The sequence below is a fragment of the Eleginops maclovinus genome, chromosome 24 (assembly GCF_036324505.1).
Source record: "Eleginops maclovinus isolate JMC-PN-2008 ecotype Puerto Natales chromosome 24, JC_Emac_rtc_rv5, whole genome shotgun sequence".
In the NCBI taxonomy this organism is placed as follows: Eukaryota; Metazoa; Chordata; class Actinopteri; order Perciformes; family Eleginopidae; genus Eleginops; species Eleginops maclovinus.
In genome coordinates this window covers 10369953-10397196 of record NC_086372.1, presented here as the reverse complement: position 1 = coordinate 10397196, position 27244 = coordinate 10369953, and the positions used below count along the sequence as shown (strand labels likewise).

The 27244-nt window shown below is 42.3% G+C and overlaps 1 protein-coding gene and 1 pseudogene across 2 annotated transcripts in view; one reads left to right on the top strand and one right to left on the bottom strand.

The window, feature by feature from the left end:
• The window catches only part of LOC134860735 (inactive dipeptidyl peptidase 10-like), a 51326-nt gene extending 35334 nt beyond the window's left edge, over positions 1-15992 (top strand). For both annotated transcript variants that reach the window (XM_063877523.1, XM_063877524.1), the window contains exons 5-27: positions 400-474; positions 1701-1753; positions 1849-1930; positions 3046-3166; positions 3774-3928; positions 4221-4318; positions 4508-4631; positions 5303-5341; positions 5487-5594; positions 5677-5768; positions 6146-6193; positions 6279-6397; positions 6919-6966; positions 7626-7724; positions 7834-7903; positions 9332-9460; positions 9541-9606; positions 10721-10775; positions 11957-12056; positions 12463-12521; positions 13783-13855; positions 14027-14100; positions 14553-15992. In XM_063877523.1, coding sequence (XP_063733593.1) covers positions 400-474; positions 1701-1753; positions 1849-1930; positions 3046-3166; positions 3774-3928; positions 4221-4318; positions 4508-4631; positions 5303-5341; positions 5487-5594; positions 5677-5768; positions 6146-6193; positions 6279-6397; positions 6919-6966; positions 7626-7724; positions 7834-7903; positions 9332-9460; positions 9541-9606; positions 10721-10775; positions 11957-12056; positions 12463-12521; positions 13783-13855; positions 14027-14100; positions 14553-14681 — 2016 coding nt within the window. In that variant the 3' untranslated portion in view covers positions 14682-15992. The remainder of the gene's footprint in view (positions 1-399; positions 475-1700; positions 1754-1848; positions 1931-3045; positions 3167-3773; positions 3929-4220; positions 4319-4507; positions 4632-5302; positions 5342-5486; positions 5595-5676; positions 5769-6145; positions 6194-6278; positions 6398-6918; positions 6967-7625; positions 7725-7833; positions 7904-9331; positions 9461-9540; positions 9607-10720; positions 10776-11956; positions 12057-12462; positions 12522-13782; positions 13856-14026; positions 14101-14552) is intronic.
• Positions 15993-20205: 4213 nt separating this feature from the next.
• Positions 20206-25211, bottom strand: LOC134860736 (tubulin alpha-1C chain-like; annotated as a pseudogene).
• Positions 25212-27244: the final 2033 nt, after the last annotated feature.

The window sequence follows — 27244 nt, the reverse complement described above, 5'->3', positions numbered from 1 at the left end:
CATCTTTCAAATGCCGTCCATAAAAAGTCTCCCGTCCTCTCTTAGAAATGTCAGAACCTGCTGGGGCTGCTCGTGGTTTTACGGCCTTTTGCTTGCTAGATTAGTTTCTGCCTGCTGTCTTTTTTTTTGTGGTTGTCATGCGGATGAATGCTGGAAATTAGAAGGATGTTGTTAGCTGACCCAAAAAAACAATGTAGTCCGTCCAATATAAATCCCTTTCCGTAGAGAGATGCAAAACAGTTTGTATGTTGCCTCAAGGTTGGCAACTATACACTTACATATAGTTTTCCAGTTACTTAAGCACTTTATTTTGTGTGACTGAATAAATGTCCCTGAGGGTTCAAAAGGAAGGTGTTTACTCTGTGAATGGCTCTGCTAACTATTTCTCTTTTCACTTAGGTGGCCTTCAAGGTGGTGAAGTACTCGCTCTCTGCAGATCTGAAGTACGCGCTCTTCGCTTACGACGTCAAACAGGTGAGTTTTAAAAGAAAAACCACAGTTTGTAAATCAACATTTTAACATGAAGGATCACAAAAGCCTTGTTTTGTGTCCACACAAGCTGTCAACGTTACCAGCCGTCCTTTTTGCGTTTCTGTATAATTCCTGCCCGGCTGTTATTTACATTTTTCATGTGCAAATGCCGAACGGACTCGCATGCAAAACAAACCCACACACATCCTGTCTGTGCGTCCTCAAGTTTGTGATGTGCTTGTTTTCATTCATAATTACGCTCTTTTGTTCTTTGAAGAGCCTTTTGCTGCACTGTTTTCTTAAAATTGGAATTGAATTGGAAAGATTGGCTCTGCTGCTTTCTGGATAATTGAAAGTTGCGAGGCCACGTTCACTGCTGGTGAATCCTTCACACAAGCACAAAACAAATTCCACCACCTGCACCAAACAGGTGTGGATGTATTTGTGGTTTGGTGCATTTTCCCTTTTTCTGTGTGTGTCAACATGAACAGCTCATCACGGTCGAAACCTCTTATCCAGTGTTTGCAAACAGAAGCATCGAGACTGGTGTTACAAAACTAGTGTGTTTGTCCTGCAGTATAGGATGGATGCATATTGATCAAAAACACCCCTTCTGTACTTTATTCAACATTTAGTTTCGTATTTTGTGGATTTTTGGCCCCAAAAGTGAATCTAATATCTAAATCCCAAAGCAGCACATGTCTGAATACGTGAAATGTGTATCTTCAGAGGTTTTCTGTTTGATGTAAAGGAGTCTACATATTTCATTCAGTTCAACCATGCTTTAGAGAAGAGCTGGAGAAAGCTGATGCATAATATATATGATACATACCGTCAGACAAAGTGGATCCCAAAGCTACACGTCAATATACATACATATTCTTTTTCTTTTCATTGAATCATAAGTAATACAGCTGAATGGACATTGTCCTTGGATTAAGTACAGTCCATTTAGCGTATTTGAGAAAGCTGAAACGGCCATTAAATGATACATGTGTATAATACACTTTTACCATGAAAATGTCTGACGCTGTTTTGTCGTTCAGCATTCACTGAAAAGAGAACCTTTGTTATCCATGAGTCTTATGTGTTATTGTCCTGCTTTTGCCAGTGTTGAGCTGCTCCAGCTGCTTTGTCTCCTCATTAGGAAGTCTTACTGTTCCTCGTTTTGCTGGCTTAACATATGACTGACATTGCTCGCAGTTTACCGAGTTTAATTCTGGTTGCAGACGTACAGATATTCATACACGTCGTCTTACATCGTTTACAACATTTATACCAGGTGAGTTATTCCCTTTACTCGCATGCATGCACACAGTGGCGTTCTAAAAACAGCCAGGGTTTTGTAACACTGTTTTTAATCTGCGTGTTTCTCAGGGAGGTATGGGAGCTGAATCCTCCGGAGGTGCACAACGCGGTGCTCCAACACGCAGCTTGGGGAAAACAAGGACAGCAGCTGGTAAGTGTTGCTTTAAGTGATCAATTCTTTCTATTGCTTTCCATGTTTTCCTCTCCTTACTGCGTTTTTTATATGAAATCACACTTCCTCCTTACTCTGGAGGGATGTCTTCTCTGTTGACGTCTGCTCTGCTCTGACGAACTTCCAGCTGTGACAGTCTTTACATAACATTACACTCAGGATGCCTCCGCAGACTTGTTGGCTACGTAGTGACAGATGTTCCTGGAATAGCACGACATGCACTCAATGTATTCCATTATTGTTCATTAATAGCATTACTCACTTCAGCTAGATTGATTGGTGTGCAGCAGGTCAAATCACTTCATACATTCCTTATATAGAGTTCCTCTGCTTCATATCCAGTTTTTAGCCTTCAATACTTTGCTTGTTTTTACTGTTGATGCATATTTACAGCCTGAATGCTGTTATTGTCTTTCTTTAGTTTGCTTGTCGTCGGGCATTTGAATATGCTTTAAGACTTGCATTATGTTTCTTTACTCTGACTCTTGTGTTTTTGAAAATAATGAACTATAATTGTTTAGTTGAGCTGGTATTTACGTTGTGTGTTAGATTTCTCTATACTGTGTGATGAGACGGTTTGCTCTGTGTGTACCTGCAGATGTCCCTGTCAAATCATCCCTGTTTTTGAGATGGCTTTCAATACATGGATATTGTTTCATAAAGAATAATAATAATGCTGATTAAAACAATCCCACATTCAGATCCTTCCTGTAGGTCAGTGTTGCAGTTTGATGCCCCTATCATCTGCTCGGTGTGTCCTTTAGTTTATTCCGGGTAAACTTTCTCAACTCCAAATGTGTGCTCTGTGACTAATGGGTATTCAGAGCAGAGCAGTGGAAAATAAATAACTTCACAAAACAGGGAGAAATTAATTCAGGTGATCCTGCAGGGTGTGTTGGGCTGATCCTGTTTGTATTTGCAAACGCAAATATTAAAACAGCGATGGGAGAGGAAGCGCAAACATGCACGTGGAGATACAGCGAGGCCAAACAGACCTCATCAGAGAGGGACCCTAAGAGAAAACTCGCTCAGCAGAAAGTACCTGCCACGACTAATGAAATAAGCTGCATCATGCGTTATCCCTCTCTCTGCAGATCTTCATCTTTGAGAACAACATCTACTACCAGTCCGATGTGAGGAGCAACTCCCTGAGGATCACCTCCTCTGGACAGGAGGGGGTCGTCTACAACGGCCTGGCCGACTGGTTGTACGAAGGTGTGTGATTTAGTGGCTCGGGATGTAATGTTTTGCCTCGTCACTTCAGCAGTTTGAAAGATTTGTTTTTGCTTTAAAATGAATCCATCAGAGCAGACTAGACGAACTCTGCAGAATGGCAATGAGAAATCAAAAACAAGCCTCTACGATCCATTAAGTCGCTGTGCAAACATTCAGCGATGTGGGGGTGCACAAACACAGATGGGGAACATAGTTTCTGTTTGTGGATGAACTGCGAGCTGCGTTTCCTCTTTTTAATTAGCATTTACTTTAGACTGTAGCCACAGCGGACGTTGGGACAGGGAAGGGAAGAAAGAGCCAGTAATTTCCCTCCTCGTGTTTGACATTGTTTTTGTTACAGATTGAACAATGTGCACACTTTTACTTTAGCCTGAATACATGTTTCATTGCAGCGTTTAGCTTACTTTTATCATGTTATTATTTTCTCCTGCTCACTTTAACTTGTGTTTGTATGAAAGTAGCATTATTTATTCTGAAGCTGAACTACAGGTGCAGAGAACCAGCAGAGTACTGTACTGAGTCAGAAAGGGTGTTTGAACGACACATTGAGAGGAGCGTGGATTATTTGTGTCTTTTTTCTCATCAGAGGAGATCCTGCACACTCACCTGGCTCACTGGTGGTCTCCTGACGGAGAGAGGCTTGCTTTCCTCTGCATCAACGACACGCTGGTTCCCAACATGGTTCTCCCCCAGTTTACCGGCAGCACCTACCCCAGAGGACTCCAATACCCATATCCTATGGTGAGCCTGCTGCAGGTGCACTGTGTGTAATAAAGTCTGTTGAACATACGTCAGGAAAAAATACAGATGTCACGTTGTCTGCTCACTTTGCAAGCTTTAACTTTCATCAACTACTCAAAGCTAGGTTGGGAATAAATTCAAGTCAGTGAAATGACACTGCTGTTGTTCATCATGCAAGTACACGTGTTTGTCTGCACCTGTGACTTTGGTGAAGATCAGATCCCTTTTAAAGACCAATTCATGCATAAAAACAGGAGACTCTGAAGGGTTCACACTTTCCTATCCACTGCAGGCCGGACAGAGAAACCCAGAGGTCAAGCTGTTGGTGGTCAACCTGTACGGATCGACACACACTCAAGAACTGCAGCCTCCTGATCAGCTGAAACTCAGGTAACACACACACACACACACACACACACACACACACACACACACACACACACACACACACACACACACACACACACACACACACACACACACACACACACACACACACACACACACACACACACACACACACACACACACACACACACACACACACACAGTCTGACTCCTGTCTTTGCTCCTCTGCAGTGATTTCTACGTCACCATGGTGAAGTGGATCAGTAATACTCACCTGGCAGTTCGGTGGGTCAACCGCTCCCAGAATGCATCAGTGCTCACAGTTTGCGACGCCACCATCGGAGTGTGTGTGCAGGTGGGTGATGTGCTTCAGAGGATGGGGTCAAAGATGGGGGAAAATGACCAGTAATAAAAAGTACTTGATTTAAATTCCTAGGTACTAGTACTGGTTTAGCGTTAGGCTACTTCGGACTGCTACTACTCTAAAAGTAAACACTGTACTTTACCCAACCATAGTTATGAGGAGCATCAGAAGATGGAGACACTGTGGTCACAAAGAGATGGACATGGTCAGCAACAACTTTGAACTTCACCAGGTCGTCTTGACCATGTCTGCATGCCTAAATGCAGTGAGTTGCTGCCATGTGATTGGCTGATTAGATATTGGCGTTATCGAGCAGGTGAACAGGTGTACCTAATAAAGTGGCCATTGGGTGTATCTCGAAAGGGTACAAACAGAATAGTGTTGCTACTTTTTGTTAAGTAAAGCATCTGAATACTGCACAGACATGCATAACATAAACACAACAGTGTGTGAAGGACAGACCCTGAGCTGCTGCAGAAGACAATAGACCACATTTCCCTTAAAAACAAATGGTGGTTAGGGTTAATGGCATTACTCGTTTGATCAGGACCCCTTCAAAGCATAGGACATGGGTGGAATGTGCTTTACAGCTCTCAAGATCACGTCTTTATTTCATATCATCCTTTTTGAAGCTGTATTCCATTTTCTCCTGCTTAATTCAGAGACAGGAGGACTCTTCAGGGACATGGCTGTCCTTTCAGGTAAACCTCAATACAGACATTTCTCATAACAACAATAATGTTCCGACTTTATATCCTCTCTGCAATATGAGGTCCATTATTAGGGGGAGGGGGGAGGGTGCAGCAGGAAGCGTTCATGCATAAAGTGTGTCACCTCCGTGTGCAGGGACAGGAGCCGCTGTTCTCCAAAGACAGGAGCAGGTTCTTTCTCTCTCTGCCTGTGAAGCAAGGAGGGCAGGGAGACTTCAACCACATCACAATGTTCACTAAGAAGGTGACAATAAAGGACTTAAATCGACCAAGAGATGGTTGTTCCTTTCTCCTGTTTCCAAACCTCTGATCCATTTCTGTTTCAGTTACGAAGTGACAAGGATGAAGTTCGGCACTTAACGTCAGGGGACTGGGAGGTGACAAAAATCGTAGCCTACGATGAAAACAACCAGATAATGTAAGACATGCATTTAGTACACAGAATTGCATCAGCACTTTCTGTAATCACAAGACACAGTGCTGTCTTTTAGGCAGATGCTATATGTTTGAATACGTGTGTATGTGCAATATGAGCTGCAAATATCCAAATGCATTTATTACAAAAGGCGGTTTTAACAGTAAGACATGTATGTTGTCGAGGCTCTCATGCAGCATCTACAGTATGTGCTTTCCCCTGGTACAACACTGCTACAAATTCAGCTGTATTTGGTTTTACACAGGTATTGCCTCACAAGCTGTATGCATAACTGTATGTGGGGGGGTGACACTGTACGCACAGAGGCTATTGATGCAGATGTGTAATGGATCTAACCTTGTCCTGCTCTGCCTCTGCAGATACTTCCTGAGCACAGAGCACTCTGCACAACAGAGACATCTGTACAGGTAATAAGCCCTCCATAGATCCACCCTGTGTGTTCTTTCATTAGACCCTTTTGTTTGTCAAAGCACATTATCTTATCTCTTAAAGCGTGTCAACCCTCGGCCTGTTCTCCCGTCGCTGCGTCACCTGTGGACTGAAGGACGAGTGCTTGTTTTTTGACGCCGACGTCAGCCCCGACATACAGCACGCCATCCTGCACTGCAAAGGTCCGAGGCGCTGAAGAAATATGCTGTTCCGTGTGTTTTCATTACCACAGCACTTACACTGCTCTCTCCAGAAAACTATACAATTGTAGCTGCTGCTTTGTAAAAGCCCCAGCCATACCTAAATTCAGCATCAGGAACACGATTCATCCCAGAGGAAGATTCAGTTTCTTGACAGTTGTTGCATTTCATAATGAAACTAAAAGAAGTACTTAGATGAGCATCAGAAGTAAGACATAGACAAGATATAACATGAGATTTTAAATTAAAAAGGACCAATAAAAGAGATCAAAGATGAACCTAAGACAAATGTTTGGTGGAGATCCAGCCTTTTTGTTCCATTTCATCCTGCTACTAAATACATGACGTAATTATGGGCATACAATGTCAAGAATGCCCAAATAAGTCAGATATATATCTCCAAAAACAAAATGCATCAAAATAGCGTAAAATAAAGGCAGAGATGTCTCAGCGCTTCATGCACTCAAGCATCCACACTTAACATGTATTCCCTCCCTTTGCAGGACCTGGAGTTCCAGCTGTGCTGCTCCTCAGTTTCATCGATGTTAACTGTGAGTCTTCTTTATTCCCCTTCTTATGAAAGCATTTACGTGATGTTTGCCTAGGAGGGCAGATGTGCTTTTTATTCTCTGAAAGCTAAACAGTCTGTATGAAAACATCAGCAGCTGTTGGACTCCCTGCTGTGCCAAACTGTATCACACTTATTAACCACTATTCATGTCTTGCATATTCTTTGATTTTAAAAGGTAAATTAGGAGAAGATGCTCACAATTTAATGAGAAATAAACCCTCTGAATATATTGTGAGATTATAAATTCACACATGATTTGTTGTTGCTAGTTTTTCTTTAAAGTAAATTAGGATGAAAAGAGACAAGAAATGCAAAGGAAATCTGTTGACAGATGTAAAGGAAAGTGCTGATACATATATATATACATATATATATATGTATATATATATATATATATATATATATATATATATGTATGTATTGATAACTGTGCTGTTGTACATATGGTATAGAAAACATGCCTTGGAGTGGATTCGCGGTTATCAAACGGAGCCCTGGCCTTTGCTGCAGCCTCTGGATGAAGTGCTGAATATTTAATGTGAACTTTTGACTTCATTTTCTTGCTGCTATGCCAAGAGGAAACATGCACAGGCTTGAAATTAACAAATATATGCTGATGTTCTTTTTTGTATTTCACAGCGTATTTCATCTTGGAGAACAACCTCCCTCTGCGTTCCGCTCTAGAGACCAAGAAGAGGATCCAGACTGAAATACGCATGATAACGAACGACAACTTTGGTACAAATGACACCCGCACTAATTAATAATATGAATGTTTCTACCTTTTTCTTCTCCCGTCTGTCCTCTGCTTCACCTCTGCTTGAGTTAATGTTTGTGTCGTCCTCAGCGCTGCCTCTGAAGCTCATCTATCCTCCCGACTTCTCAGACTCCTTCCTCTACAGCCTCCTGCTCATTGTGTAAGCCCATTCCACTTTATTACATTTACATTTTTACACCATCCACTTCTCCAGCGGGAGCTTCAAAGGACGGCTGAAAGTGAAACTCCTCACGCCTCTGCACCTGCAGGCTGGGAGAATGAAGTACATTTAATAAAACAGCAGTTCTAAATGAAAGTGCATTTCAGATGAGAAAACATTGTCCTATCATTACAGTCAATATCCTTCTTAAGTACCAACGTATTATCTGCAAGAAGCACTCTCTGCAGGAGATGTCCTTCTTCCATACTGCAGTATTTGGGAGGTCACCTTTAAAAGGTTCCAAATGACCTTTTGACCTTAGTATAACTATTGGAATAATGAATGTCATTCAAACGTTTCAGGACTCTTCTTACAAATGCTTGAACTGAGCAGCCGGCGTACAGCCAGATGTTGTTAGCATGCCTCCGGCTATCAGGCTAAAAAGTCCTTTGTCTAGCCAGGTGAATATATCTCAGGTGAATATATCTCAGGTGAATATATCTCAGGTGAATATATCTCAGGTGAATATATCTCAGGTGAATATATCTCAGGTGAATATATCTCAGGTGAATATATCTCAGGTGAATATATCTCAGGTGAATATATCTCAGGTGAATATATCTCAGGTGAATATATCTCAGGTAAATATATCTCAGGTGAATATATCTCAGGTGAATATATCTCAGGTGAATATATCTCAGGTGAATATATCTCAGGTGAATATATCTCAGGTGAATATATCTCAGGTGAATATATCTCAGGTGAATATATCTCAGGTGAATATATCTCAGGTGAATATATCTCAGGTGAATATATCTCAGGTGAATATATCTCAGGTGAATATATCTCAGGTGAATATAACTCAGGTGAATATATCTCAGGTGAATATATCTCAGGTGAATATATCTCAGGTGAATATAACTCAGGTGAATATATCTCAGGTGAATATATCTCAGGTGAATATATCTCAGGTGAATATATCTCAGGTGAATATATCTCAGGTGAATATATCTCAGGTGAATATATCTGAATATATCTCAGGTGAATATAACTCAGGTGAATATATCTCAGGAGAATATATCTCAAAGTTTCCATCTGCAGGGTCCGTGACCTGGTGGGTTCGTTCTACCTTACGGTTCACTGGATCTACAAAACTCCCTCCCTCATAAGACTCAAAGAACGCACCACAGAAAAACAGAACTTAAACACATGCAGAACTAATCAAAGGACAAGTCAGCCGGGGAGGGAAAACACAAAGACCCCAGGTGAACAGAATCAGTGATCAGACAGGGGGGACACACTGAGACAGGAAGCAGACAGACATGAGACAGGGGGGACACCTTTCAAAATAAAACAGACTGTGACAAAATGATAGTGTGTGTGAATCATCACCTCAAAGGGAAATTAAGAAAGGGTGTCTCCTCACAGCGGCAGTTCTCCGGGGGAGCAGGCGGTGACAGAGGAGTTCCGGCTGGACTGGGACCTGGGGCTGGCGGGATCAGAGCAGGTCATTGTAGCACGACTGGACGGCAGAGGGTCAGGGTTCAGAGGTCAAAGGTACTGACACCTAATATTCAACATGGTTCTGGGAGTTAGTAGGTTCTCTTTTGTTTACCCTTATCCCTGCCACTTCCCAGGGTTCTGCAGCAGCTGCACCAGAGACTCGGAACGGTGGACACAGACGACCAAATAGCAGCTCTGCGGTATGTACAGCATGTAGTGTAAGAAGCACCATTATTAATGGGGTTTGAATGCTCTAATTCAATCTTCAGGATTTCAGAAACACAATTGTTAAATAGACAAAACCAATGTGTGTGCACCAACAGACGTCTTTGACAGCAGTGTCTGAGCAAGTGATCATGAATAGGAGCAGCACACAATTACAATCTCCCTTAATGTATTGCTCTTAACGTCTTATTGTTCCCAGAGCAAACAAAAGACACACAAGTGCACGCCTTGAGTTTGAAAGGAGATTGCATCAATTTTGATATTTGTTCAATCAGCACAGAAAGGAAATCGATGTTTGAATAAGAAAACTTGGTGTCAGTTATTATACCGTACTTTTTGAAGAAGATCATTTCACTTCAGTTTGAAAAGACTACTTTTGAAGAACTACTTTTCTTCTTTTTATCGGCCTCTTTTGTTCAGGTGGAGCAGGGCAGGTAATACCCAAGTGCAGCAATTCACTTTATTCAAGGCTACACCCATCGAGAACATCTCCCTTTGTAAACTCAAAGAAGCCACCAACAGAAACCCAGAACTTAAATACAAACAAGACCAATCTAGAAGATGAGGCGCAGCTGGGGAGGGAAAACACAAAGGCCCCAGGTGAACACAATCAGTGATCAGACAGGAGGGAGAACCCAGAGACAGGAAGCAGATACAGACATGAGACAGGGGGGAACACCTTTCATAGTAAAACAGGAGAACAGACAGACCGTGATACTCAAAAATAAACAGGTTATGAAATGTAGGATACTCATATTAACAGCTCTATTGGAAATGAGTTTAGTCTGCAGAAAAGCTACAATAAATGTACTTCCTACAGTATGTGTGTTTACAGATGGAGGGCCTTTTGATTGTCAAGTGTTATATCTGAGAATTCAACAAGAGTGTTAATCCAGCTGCAAAATGCACATCAAATATGCAGTTTTTAAGTTATAATATCACACAAGTTGGTGCTTTCTTCTTGATTATTTTTCTAGTAACTCCCTCTCACTTGTGGATATGACCTTTGACCTCCTTGCTGTTGAACTCTTGGTGATCTGTGAATCGAACCCAGCATCTGAGTGTTGTTGTTTCCTCTGTCTGCCTCAGGTACCTGGTCAAACTGCCGTTCATCGATCACACTCGAGTGGGAGTCTTTGGAGAGGTTTGTCCTGGTTATCAATCAAAACGTTCAGCCTCAAAGTGAAATTACGGCGACGCATCAGGGCCATCGCAGGTCTAACAGAAGAATGATGGAGCTGAAAACTGAGCTTAAAGTCCTGCAGAATATTCTCTTTAGCTTGAAGTGTTTCATTATGAGAGTCACAAAATGAATATTCTGAGATGATAAAGTCATACATTTGCACAGGAACTCTAATCCCAGAAGGCTTCTATCACTTTCAGTTCTTGTAAATGTAGGACTTTAATCTTGAGCCCCTCCACTGCATTCCTTTTTTGCGTTTAGCCTATTCAGGAAGTTCTACACTGAACGCAACACTTTGTTTTTGATCAGAGATCGGAGACTTTTTGTGTGCACACCAAAGTCTATTTCTCTCAAATAATGTTCACTAATTTGTCTAAATCTGTTTTAGTGAGTACTTCTCCTTTGCCAAGATAATCCATGCACCTCACAGGTGTAGTGTATCTGATTAGACAGCAGGAGTGTGTCTTAGGCTGGTTACGATAAAGGCTCTCTATAATGTGCACTTTCATCTTGAGTAGAGACATGTATTACTGTAGGTAAGCACTATCATGCTGCAGCATGAGGTGCTGGTGGTGGATGAGTGGCACAACAATGTGCCTCGTCACGGTCTGTCTTTGCATTCAGAATGCCATCAATAAAATTCACCTGTGTTCGTTGTCCATAACGCCTGCCAATACCGTAACCTGACGCCGTAAACGCTGTCTGCCATCTGCCCTGCGCAGTGGAAATTCCTTTACATTGTCAGCATGACAATTGCACACTCCCTCAAACCCTGAGACATCTGTGGCCTTGCGCTGTGCTGTGACAGCCTCCGGCACACCTGTGCAATAATCACACTGTCTCATCAGCATCTTGATCTGCCAGTGAGGTGGACGCATCATCTCGGCAAAACAGACTAACAGACTTAGACACATTTGTGAACAATATTTGATAGAATAGGCCTAAAGCAGCAATATATTCAGCGCATATATACTGTGTATCTTTCAGGAGGGCCTGATGATCTCTTGGCAGGGGTTTGCTTAATATAGAGAAGTATTTACTTAAACAATGTGCAGATTGCAGAAGCCTGAATACTGACAAATGGTATGTATTCATCTAATAGAGATTATAGTTGTACATCTTGACCATCCTTTTACCAACAGGACTACGGGGGTTACCTGGCGCTGATGATGCTGAAGTCCACAGAGAACCTGATCAAGTGTGTAGCAGCTCAGGCTCCCATCACTGACTGGTCCATGTACGGTGAGCAGAGAACCTCAGATTAAATCACACATCTTCTGTTCTTTAATTCACACGGCAGGGACATGGAAATATTCATTACTCCTGCTGCTGCAGCGCCGCGGACGTCTTCATCCTGCTGTCTGTAATGTGACTTTAATTATCCGTGCACGCTGCTTTCAGGGAATTCAGGCTTATTGAATTTTTGGGATGAAAAGCTTTCTTCATGTCTGGCAGAGGTGACTGAGGATAAAGCCGTTTTCATTTAGAGAACACACATTTGAAAGTCTTGTAATCTGTGAACAACTCTTATGAAGAGTCAGTGTTATTTAAGTTGAAAACCTTTGAGAAGATGAACTAAAGCTCTAAAACATGTTTTTATTTAATAAAATCTTCAAACGACTCACATGTAACCTCGCTTCTTTTCCAGCTTCTACGTTTTCGGAGAGATACCTTGGCTCACCTTGGACTGAGGAGAACAAATACCAAGTGAGCGTCTGCTTTTTATTCACCAAATCGTATCTTTTGCAGACCAATAACATCAAAATAAAACAGTTGGGGTATGATTACACCTCCTAAATCCAAATATGTCATCATCATTGGGCTACAACTTCACCTCAATGCATTTTCACCACCGATAACCGAATACATTACGTGACATTTGAAAGGTTGACGATGGATAGCAGCAGCATGCAGTCACTATACATTTACACCAGGTGCCCAAAGATGCCTTCAAAATAAAAGCATCAACTCCTTTAACTAACTTAAATATCACAAAGTCAAACCTTGACTGTGCAGAGAAAATAAAGAAGTCTTTTCGATCTGCATCTCACTTTCACTTCACCACCACACAATGTATTACAAATAAGCAAAGGGTTCATATTTTGTGAAGTGAAAACATTATTTATCCGTTTTACATCCCTGTGAATCATCTTGTGACCTCTAAAGTTTATCTTGCAACTGATTTAGGGAAAGCCAGAGCCCATTAGAAAACCTTTGCAACATATTTATTAGAACATCAATTTGACCTCGTGTCTTCAATGGAGCCGTCACTCAAAGGCTGCTGCTGTCCACCATCATTCAGAAGTCCTCGCAAAATGACCCTCTCTTCCACTAAATCCCCTTTCTTTATGGGGAGGTACAGACCAGCCCAGCTTGGTGAATGCTCTGGTTCACTTCACAAACAAGAGTTTAAAAATAAAGAAGGACATGTGGCTACAAGCGTTTCAGGCCACTCTCCAAAGATCCTGACACAATGGGGAACACACAAACATGCGGAGGAACATGCCAGAGGTGTAGGCTGAACGGGGATGACACAGTTGTCCTCTATGTGAAGGTTGCAGTGTTTCTCCTCCAAAGTGGGTTGCCTTTAACTGGGCCGGCTATTTCGGTGACTCGCAGCATGTGGTGGGGGGGGCTGCTTTTTAATGACATCCAAAGAAGAAGAAATGTGGCGCGAGCTGATCACACAATGATCAGCGGGACGTCTGCCGCTGTCCTCTGAGACTCAGAGAGGAGCGGAAGGGTTATTAAAGGTCCGGTTTTTGATGCAAGTCTGGAACATTTCCCCCGTTTGGATCCCAGCTGGGCGGGGAAAGTGAACGATGAGGTCGAGATATCTTTTAATGTAACAGGTAACATCCAAACTCCCCTGAGTGAAACATCTGAATGCAATCTGGCTTCTTGCTGCAGAGGGACAACACACTCTCTTTCTCTGTAAATGTGAATTCCATTTCTGTCTCTCTTCCAGGCGTCTAACGTCCTGACCAACATGAAAAGTCTGCAGGGAGCGACTCTGTTCCTGGCTCATGGCACAGCTGACGGTATGCACATCGGCCTCTATATCACCACCCATAATGAAATGGTGTATTTTCTCACAGTAGCTTGTTATGTGTGTAGCTGCTGGCTGTGGCCCTGACGAGCCGGCTCCTTTATATCCAGCACTGTATTTAACCCTTGTTGACAATCACTTACAGACTTGTTTTTCTCCACAGCAAACATTCACTTCCAGCACTCTGCAGAGCTCATCAAACACTTAATAAAGATCGGGGCCAACTATACCATGCAGGTAAAGACTGTTCTCTCACAAAAAGAACAAAAAAACACTTCAGCGGTGGCTGGAGAACAAAGGGAAAGGTCTCTCATGACCAACTTAAGCAGGTTTGGTAGTTAAAGTCTGCTTCCTTTATGCAGGAGTTCTAAAGAACAGACTTGCAAGTCAAACATCTACAAATGATCAACATTCAAATAAATCCCACCTTCTTGACAATCTGCTATATTCATGTACATGCTCCAATGTAAGTGGATGCTGTGTTAGGCTTTCTCTCTCTTTAATATCATATACATTTCACTGACAAACAAAGACATCTGAAGAAGACTTTAAGAAACCGGGACGAAGATAATTGCAGTCCTGATCCAAAATCAGGACTACTAGTTCCCTGAACTCAATGCATGGGTTTTGGTTTTTCAATGACCTTATTTGTTTACTTATTCACCTGTCATCTTGTTTACTCGGGACAGATTTATCCAGACGAGGGACACTTCCTGTCGACGCGCAGCCGGATCCAGCTGACTCACTCCCTGGTTGGTTACTTCAGAGGCTGTCTGATCGACGCATCATTACTCAGCCAACAGAGGAGCGATGAGTGAGAGGAACCATCGTGTGTGTGTGTGTGTGTGTGTGTGTGTGTGTGTGTGTGTGTGTGTGTGTGTGTGTGTGTGTGTGTGTGTGTGTGTGTGTGTGTGTGTGTGTGTGTGTGTGTGTGTGTGTGTGTGTGTGTGTGTGTGTGTGTGTGTGTTTTATACTTGTAGCTTGATGGACAAAACAAGCTCCTTCCCAACATATCAGATGTAGTTCAGTCGCTCATCACCTCAGTGGAACAGAGCTCCTACAGCCCGCTACGTTAAGTTTGAAAACCTGGAATATTTATTGGTTTATTGCAATTTATTTAAACTCTTATGGAGATTTGGAGGATAATGGGATTAAACCAGATGTTTAATCAATGCCACTGCACTCTCCAAACTGTGAAAAGCTCCTATTAGCTGTCGTAGGATTAGAAGAAACTCTGAAGTGTTTCCGCTTTTTCTCCCTGCACATTTAAAGCAGCTTTGAGAAACTTGGATCAATCTGATTCGAACAATTGGCTTCAGATCTTAAGTATTTCTGCTCGATTAAATAAGCGCACATTCTAAATGCACAGCGTTACACTTTTTAACACATGTCAGTGTCTGAGATTTCATTTCAGTTCCTTATCAATTCATACCAACGGGTTTCTGGTCAGCCTGAAGGGGCCGGGCTGAGTTGTTCTGGTCCCAAAGCCCAAAACGGTCCTTTTCTATTAGCTTTATTATATTGTTGGTGAATGCTCTGCCCTGTTTAATGTTTACCATAGACACTTTACAAGAGATGTGACTCATCTTTCCTGTCATACTCAAATAGTTGCAGGGTACTATGTGCCACTTCATTTTCTATGCTTTTATATTTGCCACTGGTCCAAATGGGTTGAAACGAACTGCTATCTTTGACAGAGTATTATTTTTGCTTTCTATACTCAACCTGAAACTGATGTTCTACTTTCTGAATTAAAATCTCTCTGGATGAATTACATGAAGTGCAATTGCTCTCCACCTGTGCATTTCCGGCTGCTTATCCTTTACGTATTGCAATAAAAGCCTCCTTCAGTGTCACGGCAACACAAAGCCATAGTGAGAGAGCGTTCACCGCTGTGACGTGCAGGACGCCTCTCTGGTGAATCACAGTGAAGAATGCTGTTGTAGAAATGTAGGTAGAGTTCTAGGCTGCTATATTTGAGTCCACGTTAAAAAGAATATGATGTGAAGTTGTGGTTATTGTTTCTATTGGGGTTTGTCCTGTGAATCTAGCTCATTCTTCCTGGAGGGGGAAACACTGTCGGTGAATAAAGAAAAGCTTGTTGTTCTTTTTGCTGTTTTAATATTAAAGAACGATGACTGAGCCATGTGAGTCTTATTCTTGTAGGAGGTGGGAAGAAGGGAATGTATCTATTAAAACATTTGGTATTTGCCTCTCAAAAATGTCCCAAGAAATCTCAGGATGCTGCCAAAAAACGTCATTTAAATAAATAATCAAATGTAGACGTTTTAACTTTCAGGTCCCAGCTGAGAGAAGTCTTATGGACATCACTTCCCTGTATATTTCCTGTGTTGCTGTAATGTTCTTACGTCTAGTAAAGCGATAGTTCTGATATATTATCCGGCTTGTGCACTCAGCTTGAGGTATTGATGGTTTATCTAGGACATGTTCACCAAACCCCCCTCAAACCCCCTCTGTCCTGACTCCTGACCCTGCTACGGTTTTGCGTTGGTAATCAGCACCTTCTACTTCCTTTTGTCACCAACTAGTTATTTTTAAACCCATAATTAGAAGAAACCGTCATAAAAGAGGAGACATTTTGGTCTTTCTGCCCTTCATGACCTTTATAAATCCCCTGTCCACGCTGCCTAGTCTCTGCTCAAACTGAGCCTTAATTACCTCAAAGCAATTACAGAGCTAATAAAGGCCTCCCCCGCTGAGGATGGGAGGGAGACGGTCCAGCAGCCGAGACAGACACTGAGAGAGACCTGAGACACAAATGGAATTCTGTTGACTATAATCTCCCTTAAATCAGACTGTAGTTCCCCTGCAGTAAATCCAGCAGCTACCCTGCAGTAAATCCAGCAGCTACCCTGCAGTAAATCCAGCAGCTACCCTGCAGTATACAAAGCATTCAAACTAGCTGCACCTTTACCAGCTCTGAGAACACTTTAATGATCAATCATTATAAAACAGATCAGAGATATTATTCTGAAATGGACCAATCAGACAATGACTACTTTTACTGTCACTACTTTAAGTACATTTAGAGGAGAGTACTTTCTACTTTCACTGGAGGAACATTTAGAATACTTTCACTGTGACAGAGTATTCCTACACTCTGGTACTTCTACTTTACTCAAGTACAAGACCTGAGTACTTCTACTTTACTCAAGAACAAGATCTGAGTACTTCTACTTTACTCAAGTACAAGACCTGAGTACTTCTACTTTACTCAAGTACAAGACCTGAGTACTTCTACTTTACTCAAGTACAAGACCTGAGTACTTCTACTTTACTCAAGTACAAGATCTGAGTACTTCTACTTTACTCAAGTACAAGATCTGAGTACTTCTACTTTACTCAAGTACAAGATCTCAGTACTTCTACTTTACTCAAGTACAAGACCTGAGTACTTCTACTTTACTCAAGTACAAGATCTGAGTACTTCTACTTTACTCAAGTACAAGACCTGAGTACTTCTACTTTACTCAAGTACAAGATCTGAGTACTTCTACTTTACTAAAGTACAAGATCTGAGTACTTCTACTTTACTCAAGTACAAGATCTCAGTACTTCTACTTTACTCAAGTACAAGACCTGAGTACTTCTACTTTACTCAAGTACAAGATCTCAGTACTTCTACTTTACTCAAGTACAAGACCTGAGTACTTCTACTTTACTCAAGTACAAGATCTCAGTACTTCTACTTTACTCAAGTACAAGATCTCAGTACTTCTACTTTACTCAAGTACAAGACCTGAGTACTTCTACTTTACTCAAGTACAAGATCTGAGTACTTCTACTTTACTCAAGTACAAGACCTGAGTACTTCTACTTTACTCAAGTACAAGACCTGAGTACTTCTACTTTACTCAAGTACAAGACCTGAGTACTTCTACTTTACTCAAGAACAAGACCTGAGTACTTCTACTTTACTCAAGTACAAGACCTGAGTACTTCTACTTTACTCAAGTACAAGACCTGAGTACTTCTACTTTACTCAAGTACAAGACCTGAGTACTTCTACTTTACTCAAGTACAAGATCTGAGTACTTCTACTTTACTCAAGTACAAGATCTGAGTACTTCTACTTTACTCAAGTACAAGACCTGAGTACTTCTACTTTACTCAAGTACAAGATCTGAGTACTTCTACTTTACTCAAGTACAAGACCTGAGTACTTCTACTTTACTCAAGTACAAGATCAGAGTACTTCTACTTTACTCAAGTACAAGATCTGAGTACTTCTACTTTACTCAAGCACAAGATCTGAGTACTTCTACTTTACTCAAGTACAAGACCTGAGTACTTCTACTTTACTCAAGTACAAGATCTGAGTACTTCTACTTTACTCAAGTACAAGACCTGAGTACTTCTACTTTACTCAAGTACAAGATCTGAGTACTTCTACTTTACTCAAGTACAAGACCTGAGTACTTCTACTTTACTCAAGTACAAGATCTGAGTACTTCTACTTTACTCAAGTACAAGATCTGAGTACTTGTACGTTTACTGAAGTACAGGATCAGAGTACTTGTACTTTTACTGAAGTACAGGATCAGAGTACTTTTACTGAAGTACAGGATCAGAGTACTTTTACTGAAGTACAGGATCAGAGTACTTTTACTGAAGTACAGGATCAGAGTACTTGTACTTTTACTGAAGTACAGGATCAGAGTACTTTTACTGAAGTACAGGATCAGAGTACTTTTACTGAGGTACAGGATCAGAGTACTTGTACTTTTACTGAAGTACAGGATCAGAGTTCTTTTACTGAAGTACAGGATCAGAGTACTTTTACTGAAGTACAGGATCAGAGTACTTTTACTGAAGTACAGGATCAGAGTACTTTTACTGAGGTACAGGATCAGAGTACTTGTACTTTTACTGAAGTACAGGATCAGAGTACTTGTACTTTTACTGAAGTACAGGATCAGAGTACTTGTACTTTTACTGAAGTACAGGATCAGAGTACTTGTACTTTTACTGAAGTACAGGATCAGAGTACTTTTACTGAAGTACAGGATAAGAGTACTTGTACTTTTACTGAAGTACAGGATCAGAGTACTTTTACTGAAGTACAGGATCAGAGTACTTTTACTGAAGTACGGGATCAGAGTACTTGTACTTTTACTGAAGTACAGGATCAGAGTACTTTTACTGAAGTACAGGATCAGAGTACTTGTACTTTTACTGAAGTACAGGATCAGAGTACTTTTACTGAAGTACAGGATCAGAGTACTTGTACTTTTACTGAAGTACAGGATCAGAGTACTTTTACTGAAGTACAGGATCAGAGTACTTGTACTTTTACTGAAGTACAGGATCAGAGTACTTTTACTGAAGTACAGGATCAGAGTACTTTTACTGAAGTACAGGATCAGAGTACTTTTACTGAAGTACAGGATCAGAGTACTTTTACTGAAGTACAGGATCAGAGTACTTGTACTTTTACTGAAGTACAGGATCAGAGTACTTTTACTGAAGTACAGGATCAGAGTACTTTAACTGAAGTACAGGATCAGAGTACTTTAACTGAAGTACAGGATCAGAGTACTTTAACTGAAGTACAGGATCAGAGTACTTTAACTGAAGTACAGGATCAGAGTACTTTAACTGAAGTACAGGATCAGAGTACTTTAACTGAAGTACAGGATCAGAGTACTTTTACTGAAGTACAGGATCAGAGTACTTTTACTGAAGTACAGGATCAGAGTACTTTTACTGAAGTACAGGATCAGAGTACTTTTACTGAAGTACAGGATCAGAGTACTTGTACTGAAGTACAGGATCAGAGTACTTTAACTGAAGTACAGGATCAGAGTACTTGTACTTTTACTGAAGTACAGGATCAGAGTACTTTAACTGAAGTACAGGATCAGAGTACTTTTACTGAAGTACAGGATCAGAGTACTTTTACTGAAGTACAGGATCAGAGTACTTTAACTGAAGTACAGGATCAGAGTACTTGTACTTTTACTGAAGTACAGGATCAGAGTACTTTTACTGAAGTACAGGATCAGAGTACTTTTACTGAAGTACAGGATCAGAGTACTTGTACTGAAGTACAGGATCAGTACTTCCCCACCCCTGCATGCTCCTCTCCTCCCTCCTGCAGTAGCACTGTACTGCCTTCTTGTGGTAAAGTCCCAAACATTGAAAGTATTCAATAATGATACGCTGTAAAATTAAAGTACAAGTCCTATTTTTCTATGCCTAAAATATGGGAGTTTTGGGCTGCAGGTCTTCGTGGAAATGATGGAAATAGAAACCGTAATGAGTCTTCAGATAACTGTACTTTGAGAATGCAGGTTGTAAGTATGACAGACAGGCCGGACGGTTGGTGAAGACAGCTTTATTGATAGAAAAGTTAAGGCATGTTTTCTCTCGGAGAGACATTTCTCCACAAACCAAACTCAATGTGTTGCGGCAGAGACATTAGTGTTAGAAGTCTTTAAACTGCACATGAACACTGACTGCTGCTGAGGAGAGCGAACACCCTGACCTGTGACCCTTTCATTAAAACGGCTCTAAGCATACAGTAATACTTCTGGAAGTTAATACTCCTCGCCCTCTTCGTCCTCTTCGCACGAGTCGATGCCGACCTCCTCGTAATCCTTCTCCAGGGCTGCCATGTCCTCTCTGGCCTCTGAGAACTCTCCCCTCCTCCATGCCCTCCCCCACGTACCAGTGCACGAAGGCCCTCTTGGCGTACATCAGGTCGAACTTGTGGTCCAGGCGCGCCCAGGCCTCTGCGATGGCGGTGGTGTTGCTCAGCATGCACACAGCTCTCTGCACCTTGGCCAGGTCTCCTCCGGGAACCACGGTGGGGGGCTGGTAGTTGATGCCCACCTTGAACCCAGTGGGACACCAGTCCACAAACTGGATGGTGCGCTTGGTCTTGATGGTGGAGATGGCCACGTTCACGTCTTTAGGCACCACGTCTCCACGGTACAGCATGCAGCAGGCCATGTACTTGCCGTGGCGGGGGTCGCACTTTACCATCTGGTTGGATGGCTCGAAGCATGCGTTGGTGATCTCGGCGACGGTGAGCTGCTCGTGGTAGGCCTTCTCAGCGGAGATAACCGGGGCGTAGGTGGCCAGGGGGAAGTGGATACGAGGGTAGGGCACCAAGTTGGTCTGGAACTCGGTCAGATCCACGTTCAAGGCGCCGTCAAAGCGCAGAGAGGCGGTGATGGAGGACACGATCTGGCTGATGAGGCGGTTCAAGTTGGTGTAGGAGGGACGGGCGATGTCCAGGTTCCTGCGGCAGATGTCGTAGATGGCCTCGTTATCAACCATGAAGGCACAGTCCGAGTGCTCCAGGGTGGTGTGGGTGGTCAGGATGGAGTTGTAGGGCTCCACTACAGCGGTCGACACCTGGGGGGGCGGGGTAGATGGCGAACTCCAGCTTGGACTTCTTGCCAAAGTCGACAGAGAGGCGCTCCATCAGCAGGGAGGTGAAGCCGGAGCCAGTTCCTCCTCCGAAGGAGTGGAAGACCAGGAAGCCCTGCAGCCCCGTGCACTGGTCAGACTGAGGAGAAGAGTGGGAGAAGAGACTTAAAACAATACTTCCCATTAAGGGTTTTTAAGAACATCAAATGCTGCTGGAGTGTCATCAATAACGGCTTTAAAACATGAGTTTGAGCTCTTTTCTCACCAGTTTGCGGATCCTATCCAGCACAGAGTCGATGTGCTCCTTCCCGACGGTGTAATGACCGCGGGCGTAGTTGTTAGCGGCGTCTTCCTTCCCTGAGATCATCTGCTCAGGGTGGAACAGGCCGCGGTACGGACCGGTACGCACCTCATCTGAAAGGGACAAGAGCATGTTAACACCATATTAGGGAAATGGATAAAAAGGGACAAAAGCAAAGAATAAAAATACTGTTCAATACCAGCAGTACCATTTCACTCAACCATACAGACATGAATACATGCCCACAAAAGGAAATCTCATAGTTAACTTACAAAAACTAATTGCTGGATTGAACTTTGGGCACCATATAAGTACTTCTCGAAGACATGGACCTAGTTTTCATAGGTAATGATTAGCTGGTTTTGTTTCCTTTAGCTTCCATCTCCTGACATCTAAAAGGTATGTTTTAAAGCTGCCTCTTCATGTCTTCCTCACTGAAGCGTGACTAAAGTGTCACCACTTCTTCGGCAGCTGTGGAGAAAGACCTCCAGCTCAGGTTGTTGCAGAAGCTTAAATTCCTCACCGATGACGGTGGGCTCCAGGTCGACGAAGATGGCTCTGGGGACGTACTTCCCGGTGCCAGTCTCGCTGAAGAAGGTGGTGAAGGAGTCGTCAGGGCCTCCAGCCGCTTTGTCAGCAGGCATGCGGCCGTCCTGCTGGATGCCGTGCTCCAGGCAGTACAGCTCCCAGCAGGTGTTGCCCATCTGGACTCCAGCCTGGCCGACGTGGATAGAGATACACTCGCGCTGTGGAGGGGAGAAAGGAGCTTTTTTAAATACACTTCATTATTTATTCTATTCTTTATTATAGAATATTATTCTCTACATATTGGTGTTGTTATCTTTAAGTTACTTTATTAAACACAAGTAAAAATCTTAATACTTTTTTGATTTGTTTGTTGTATTTTAGTTAAACCGTGTTGCTGGATGGCTTTAGGCAAACGTTTCAGTTCTAACCTGTGTTGACCTGCTGCGAATGACATTGAAGTGCCAAAATGGGTGGAGTCCTGACTTCTTCTACATCCTGATTTCTGTATATTTGAAATCTGCTTTTCTGCATCGGCCAACTTAACAGGGAACTGTCCCATTTCCTCATATCCTCTGCAATAGGATGTGTCAGTGATCTAAAAACGGCAGCGGTGGTGATCAACATGGTCTTGAGAAGAGACTCTGCAGCTCCCACGCCCTCCCAAAGTATTTCTAGTGTCTGGTAAAGGATGGGGGTGGGGGTGGAGGCAATGCATGCATGCCGAGGACGGGGACAGGTTTGCTCTCATCAGTTAGGGAAATGTGGCGTCAGGATGCTACACCGGGTGTCATGTTAGCTAACCCTTCACAGGAGGAGATTGAAAGGATAGAAATGCAAAGGTTTGGAGGAGCAGGAAGCAGAACTCAGATTAGCTGCTGCTGATTCTGAACTGCTCGGGAGTGTTTGCAGTCTGTCAGCTGTAACATGAGAACAACATGGACTTAAGGTGATCTCAAACTTGTGTGTAATACCAACAATAACTAGCTCCATGTTTCCATAGAGGCAGCAGCTGATCTCTGACCTCATTAGGAGAGGGATTGTAAAATATTTGTGTTATTTTGAAATTCCTGTGGGGCTTGACAGAGCAACTGGTCATGTTTTCCAGCGCCACTTGCAGAACAATGTGTCCGCCCTCCTTCACAAGATGCCTCACTCTTTGCTGTAAGGCGTAGCAATATAATACTTCAGTTTAACCATGCCTTCACTTCAACATTATAGGGATTTCAATCTGGCTGTATTTTCTAATGCAAGTACGTTTCAATGCTAAGGCTGGTGTACTTTGATCCTCCAGGAGTTTGAATGCAGCACTTTTACTTGTCTCAGTAATACTTTTGTTAAGAAGAGTTATCCACGTTTTCCCTAAATGGTTAAAGGTGTCAGCCTTCTGTCAGATCTGTAGTACTCAATCAAACGACCTCGCTGTGGCTCATTTGTAGAACAGACAACCAGGAACTAAACATTTAAGCCTCATAAAAAGTGTTTTGGCATTGTGGGCTTTTGTTTTGTTCCCTTAACCTCCCCTCCCCCTAAAGCAGCTTGTGAGAATGGGGTCACATGGGAGCTATTTAGAGTGGAGCTTCACACAGACTTCTGTTTTTACTGCGGCTTATATTATTATGATAAACCGGAGAGGGCTTCTTCATTATGAGCAGCTCTAAGGTGCATTTACAGCTGTTAGAGAGTTTGTTCTCTGCGTTGTATGTCCATTTTGTAAGCCAGAGCGCTTGGACAGGAAGTGGGAGTGTGCTATTGGTAAAAGCGTGGCCTCGGAGGGCTACACTTCCTGGAAATGGCGGCAAAGTAAGTGACTTCCTGTATCTTGTCCTGAAACCACGTCACAGCTGACGTTAGGGCTTAAGCACGAGAGGGGGAACACAGTGGAGCATTGTATGGCCTGTTGTGCAGAAGCAACATATTTTTAATTTTCCACTTGAAAATGGGCCACATGGAGAAGCGTGCTAACGCTCTAACATGTGTTTTCACACAAAATGTGACTAAATGTTAATATAAATGGATCTGGAATTAGAGATCCAATTTCCATCTAAACCCACCCATTTCATTAAAAAGGGAGCCACTCCAAAAGTGTGGTGTGACTTTTGCCACCTCCTCTTTTTTCATGTTTCACAAAAGGCCCAACAGGAAGTGTCATCAGACTGAAAGCCATTTGGGGAACCAGACTTTCCTCAGAGTAAACCTTCAACTAACGTTTTTTCCACTCCCTCTTCACTTTTCAAACATTACGCCACCGTGTTTGCTTAGGGAACACAGTGAAGAGGAACTCGTGCTGAAGACTTAAGAATTGTTAGTCCAAATGTTGATCCATAGCTCCCAGGCTTGACCGTCATGTGCCTGACCTCAAGTTAAATCAAAACGCTACTTGATTTTCTTTGACTCTGCTGGGAGATAATCTCAAAAGCTAATGCTTGGAAAGAGCCAGCTTCAGGAATGCAGCAGCTTATCAGTGCGATGGCTGCCGAAATAGAAATGTAAAACACACAGGCGGCCTCTGGAAGCCACATCAGCATTCCCAAAAGCAGCCGGGCAAAAAAGCACGCCCTCCAGAGACAGACATATGGAAACACTTAACCTTTACTGGAGCCTGGGTACATGTTTCCACTCTTTAACTTTTGGATTCTTAACATTTAAAGAACTTTTAAGGTAGTGTCGAATGACAAAGAGAGTTTCAGTAGCAGCAGGACACTGAAGCAGAACAAATGGTTTTTAAATCAGGATGTGACAGATTTTGGAGGGAAAGTATGCAGAAGCAACAGGAGAAGTATGATTCTAAGTTTGCACCTCAGATTCTCACATGAAACACAACAATGACGCTTTTCTTCTGGATGTTAGTCATGAATACTCACCATTGTGCTGTGTGGATTGTCCTTAAAGGAGGAGAAGTTGAAGGTTGCAGAATCTCACAGGAAACCTATAATGAGATCTCTGTGAGTGAAGTGAGGGGAGTGTGAGACACACACACACTTATATAAATTCACAGTGGGGGGAGGGGAAGGAGGAGGAGGAGCTTCAGACAGCTGCAGCTTTGTCTTTTTCAAATGGTGTCCCCCAGAACTTCCTGTTTGACCCTTTCAGAGTAAAAGCAACACATGATCTCTGGTGAGGTGTATTGCCTCTTGAGGAAATTGATCAATATACTATAACGAGTTATTTTACTTAATTCTATGGAACCTGTTCTTATCTCAGCAGTATGTTTAAGAGAGAGTGGAATATAGTACTTTTAAATCCTTTTTCCCACATGTTCTATGTAAAACCATTTGATCCTCAAAGGATGGTTAAAAGAGTAGAGAACCTAACAGCGATGGTGCGGGTTTTTCAGATCCTGCATCTCAAATATTATTAAGTAAAAGTGGAAAAACATGGAGAGCTGCTTTGATGTGTTTAAAGACCTAACAATAAGTAAAGTTACAACACTAAATACTGAAGCACGGACAGCACGTCTCCCACAGGTTCTTACTTTGTGTCTCTGATCGTCATATAGTACTTTAACTCCTGTAAAACATGCATTCACTTCCTGCAGCCCTTTTATAGCCGAATGAAAACAGACCATTCAGAGTATACACGTATTCTACAACAGTAAAGTAGCTCTGCAAACATTACAAACCGTGGAGGAGCTTCGAAGACAGACAGGGTGTGTCCCCGCGTTGCATTATGGGAAATGTAGGATCCAGGGTTTTCCGGGTTTTTTTCTGACGTTTTAAAATCTTTATAAATTCCTACAATTGTTATTCAAATGTGGGTTGCTCTAGTTATTTAATAGTAGTAACTAGAGCAACACATGTAGTAGAATAAAACATACGTGAGGAAATGAAGAATGTACCCTGATATCCATCAAACCTTTAAAAACAAACACTTTATTATTATCACCTTTTTAGATATTGATGGTTTTGTTAGTAATTGTGTTGAATTAAAATTAGGATAAGTTATATAATGTTCTTTTAGTGATTTAAATCGTAATGCCTGGTACAGCCACCAGATAGCGACCTTGTCTTGTAATTGCGTTCCATACTGCTGAAATGCTCCTGTGTTGTACTCAGTTTTATACAGTATGATGAAGATATACAGAGGCCTGTATCAACAAGAGCAGGTCACAGTTTGTATTTCACCATGTTCAAACCCTTTTGATTTGATTTTGACAAAGCAACTTGAACTTGTACTGAACTGAATACTACACCAACGTTAACCTAAATGAATGTGTGTGTGTGTGTGTGTGTGTGTGTGTGTGTGTGTGTGTGTGTGGGCAGAGGACCACAACAAGTACATCAGTGTGAATTCACTCAATTAAATCTAAACATTTCCTGTTTTAGCAAGCCACAGTTTAATAAGACCCTTTTGTCTGTACAGGGCTGTGCCTGGGGGCAATATTCCAGTGAAATAAGTGGCCTGTTGAATATGTACATGTCAGTGAAACGTTATATTTGCTAAATCTTGTTTCATTTCTATGTATCACTATTTGTGTTTGCTTTGGACTCCGAGCTCCTTTCTCCTTTGTTGAATCAATAAATACGTTTTCAATTTGAGTAGCATCTAGAGCTGCACCGCATGCTTTGTGACTTCAGGTAAAAAGGGAATAAAGAGGGAAGTGTATTTGGAAAAGCATGGCAATAATTTCTCTCACATTCAGTGTTCAGCCTTCTTCACTGTCTGTCAACCTGAGCTGTCCATCAGTCTTTGCAGGAATGCAGAGCTGCTGCAGAGCCTCAGAGGCCGGGGCCCCTCGCACCGGGCCCTCGGCTCTGAATGTAAACGTTCTCATAATCCTCAAACAAACCCCTGAGTCTTGCAGCCTTCAGAGCCTCCCCCCCCTCAGCCCTCTTCAAACACTCCCTAAGCATCTTTTCTTTTGGAGAGGAGAGATGGTTTGGGATAGACAGATAATGGAAATCTTTTTCAAGTGTTGTGTTTCGACTTCTCCCCTCGGAGGGCCACAGATTATTTCTATTTACTATCTTCCTCACAGCGCTACTTTCTCTTTCCCCTCTCTTCTCCTGGTTGTTTGAGAGCTTTTATTTTGCCGTACTGTTCTGCAATGGCATTTATTTGTTTAAAAAAGGGGCAATACACGTGAAGAAGAGCACACTGGGATGCAGATTAGATGTAGTGAATATTCCTAACTACAGTTCATTCTCCAGGAATCAA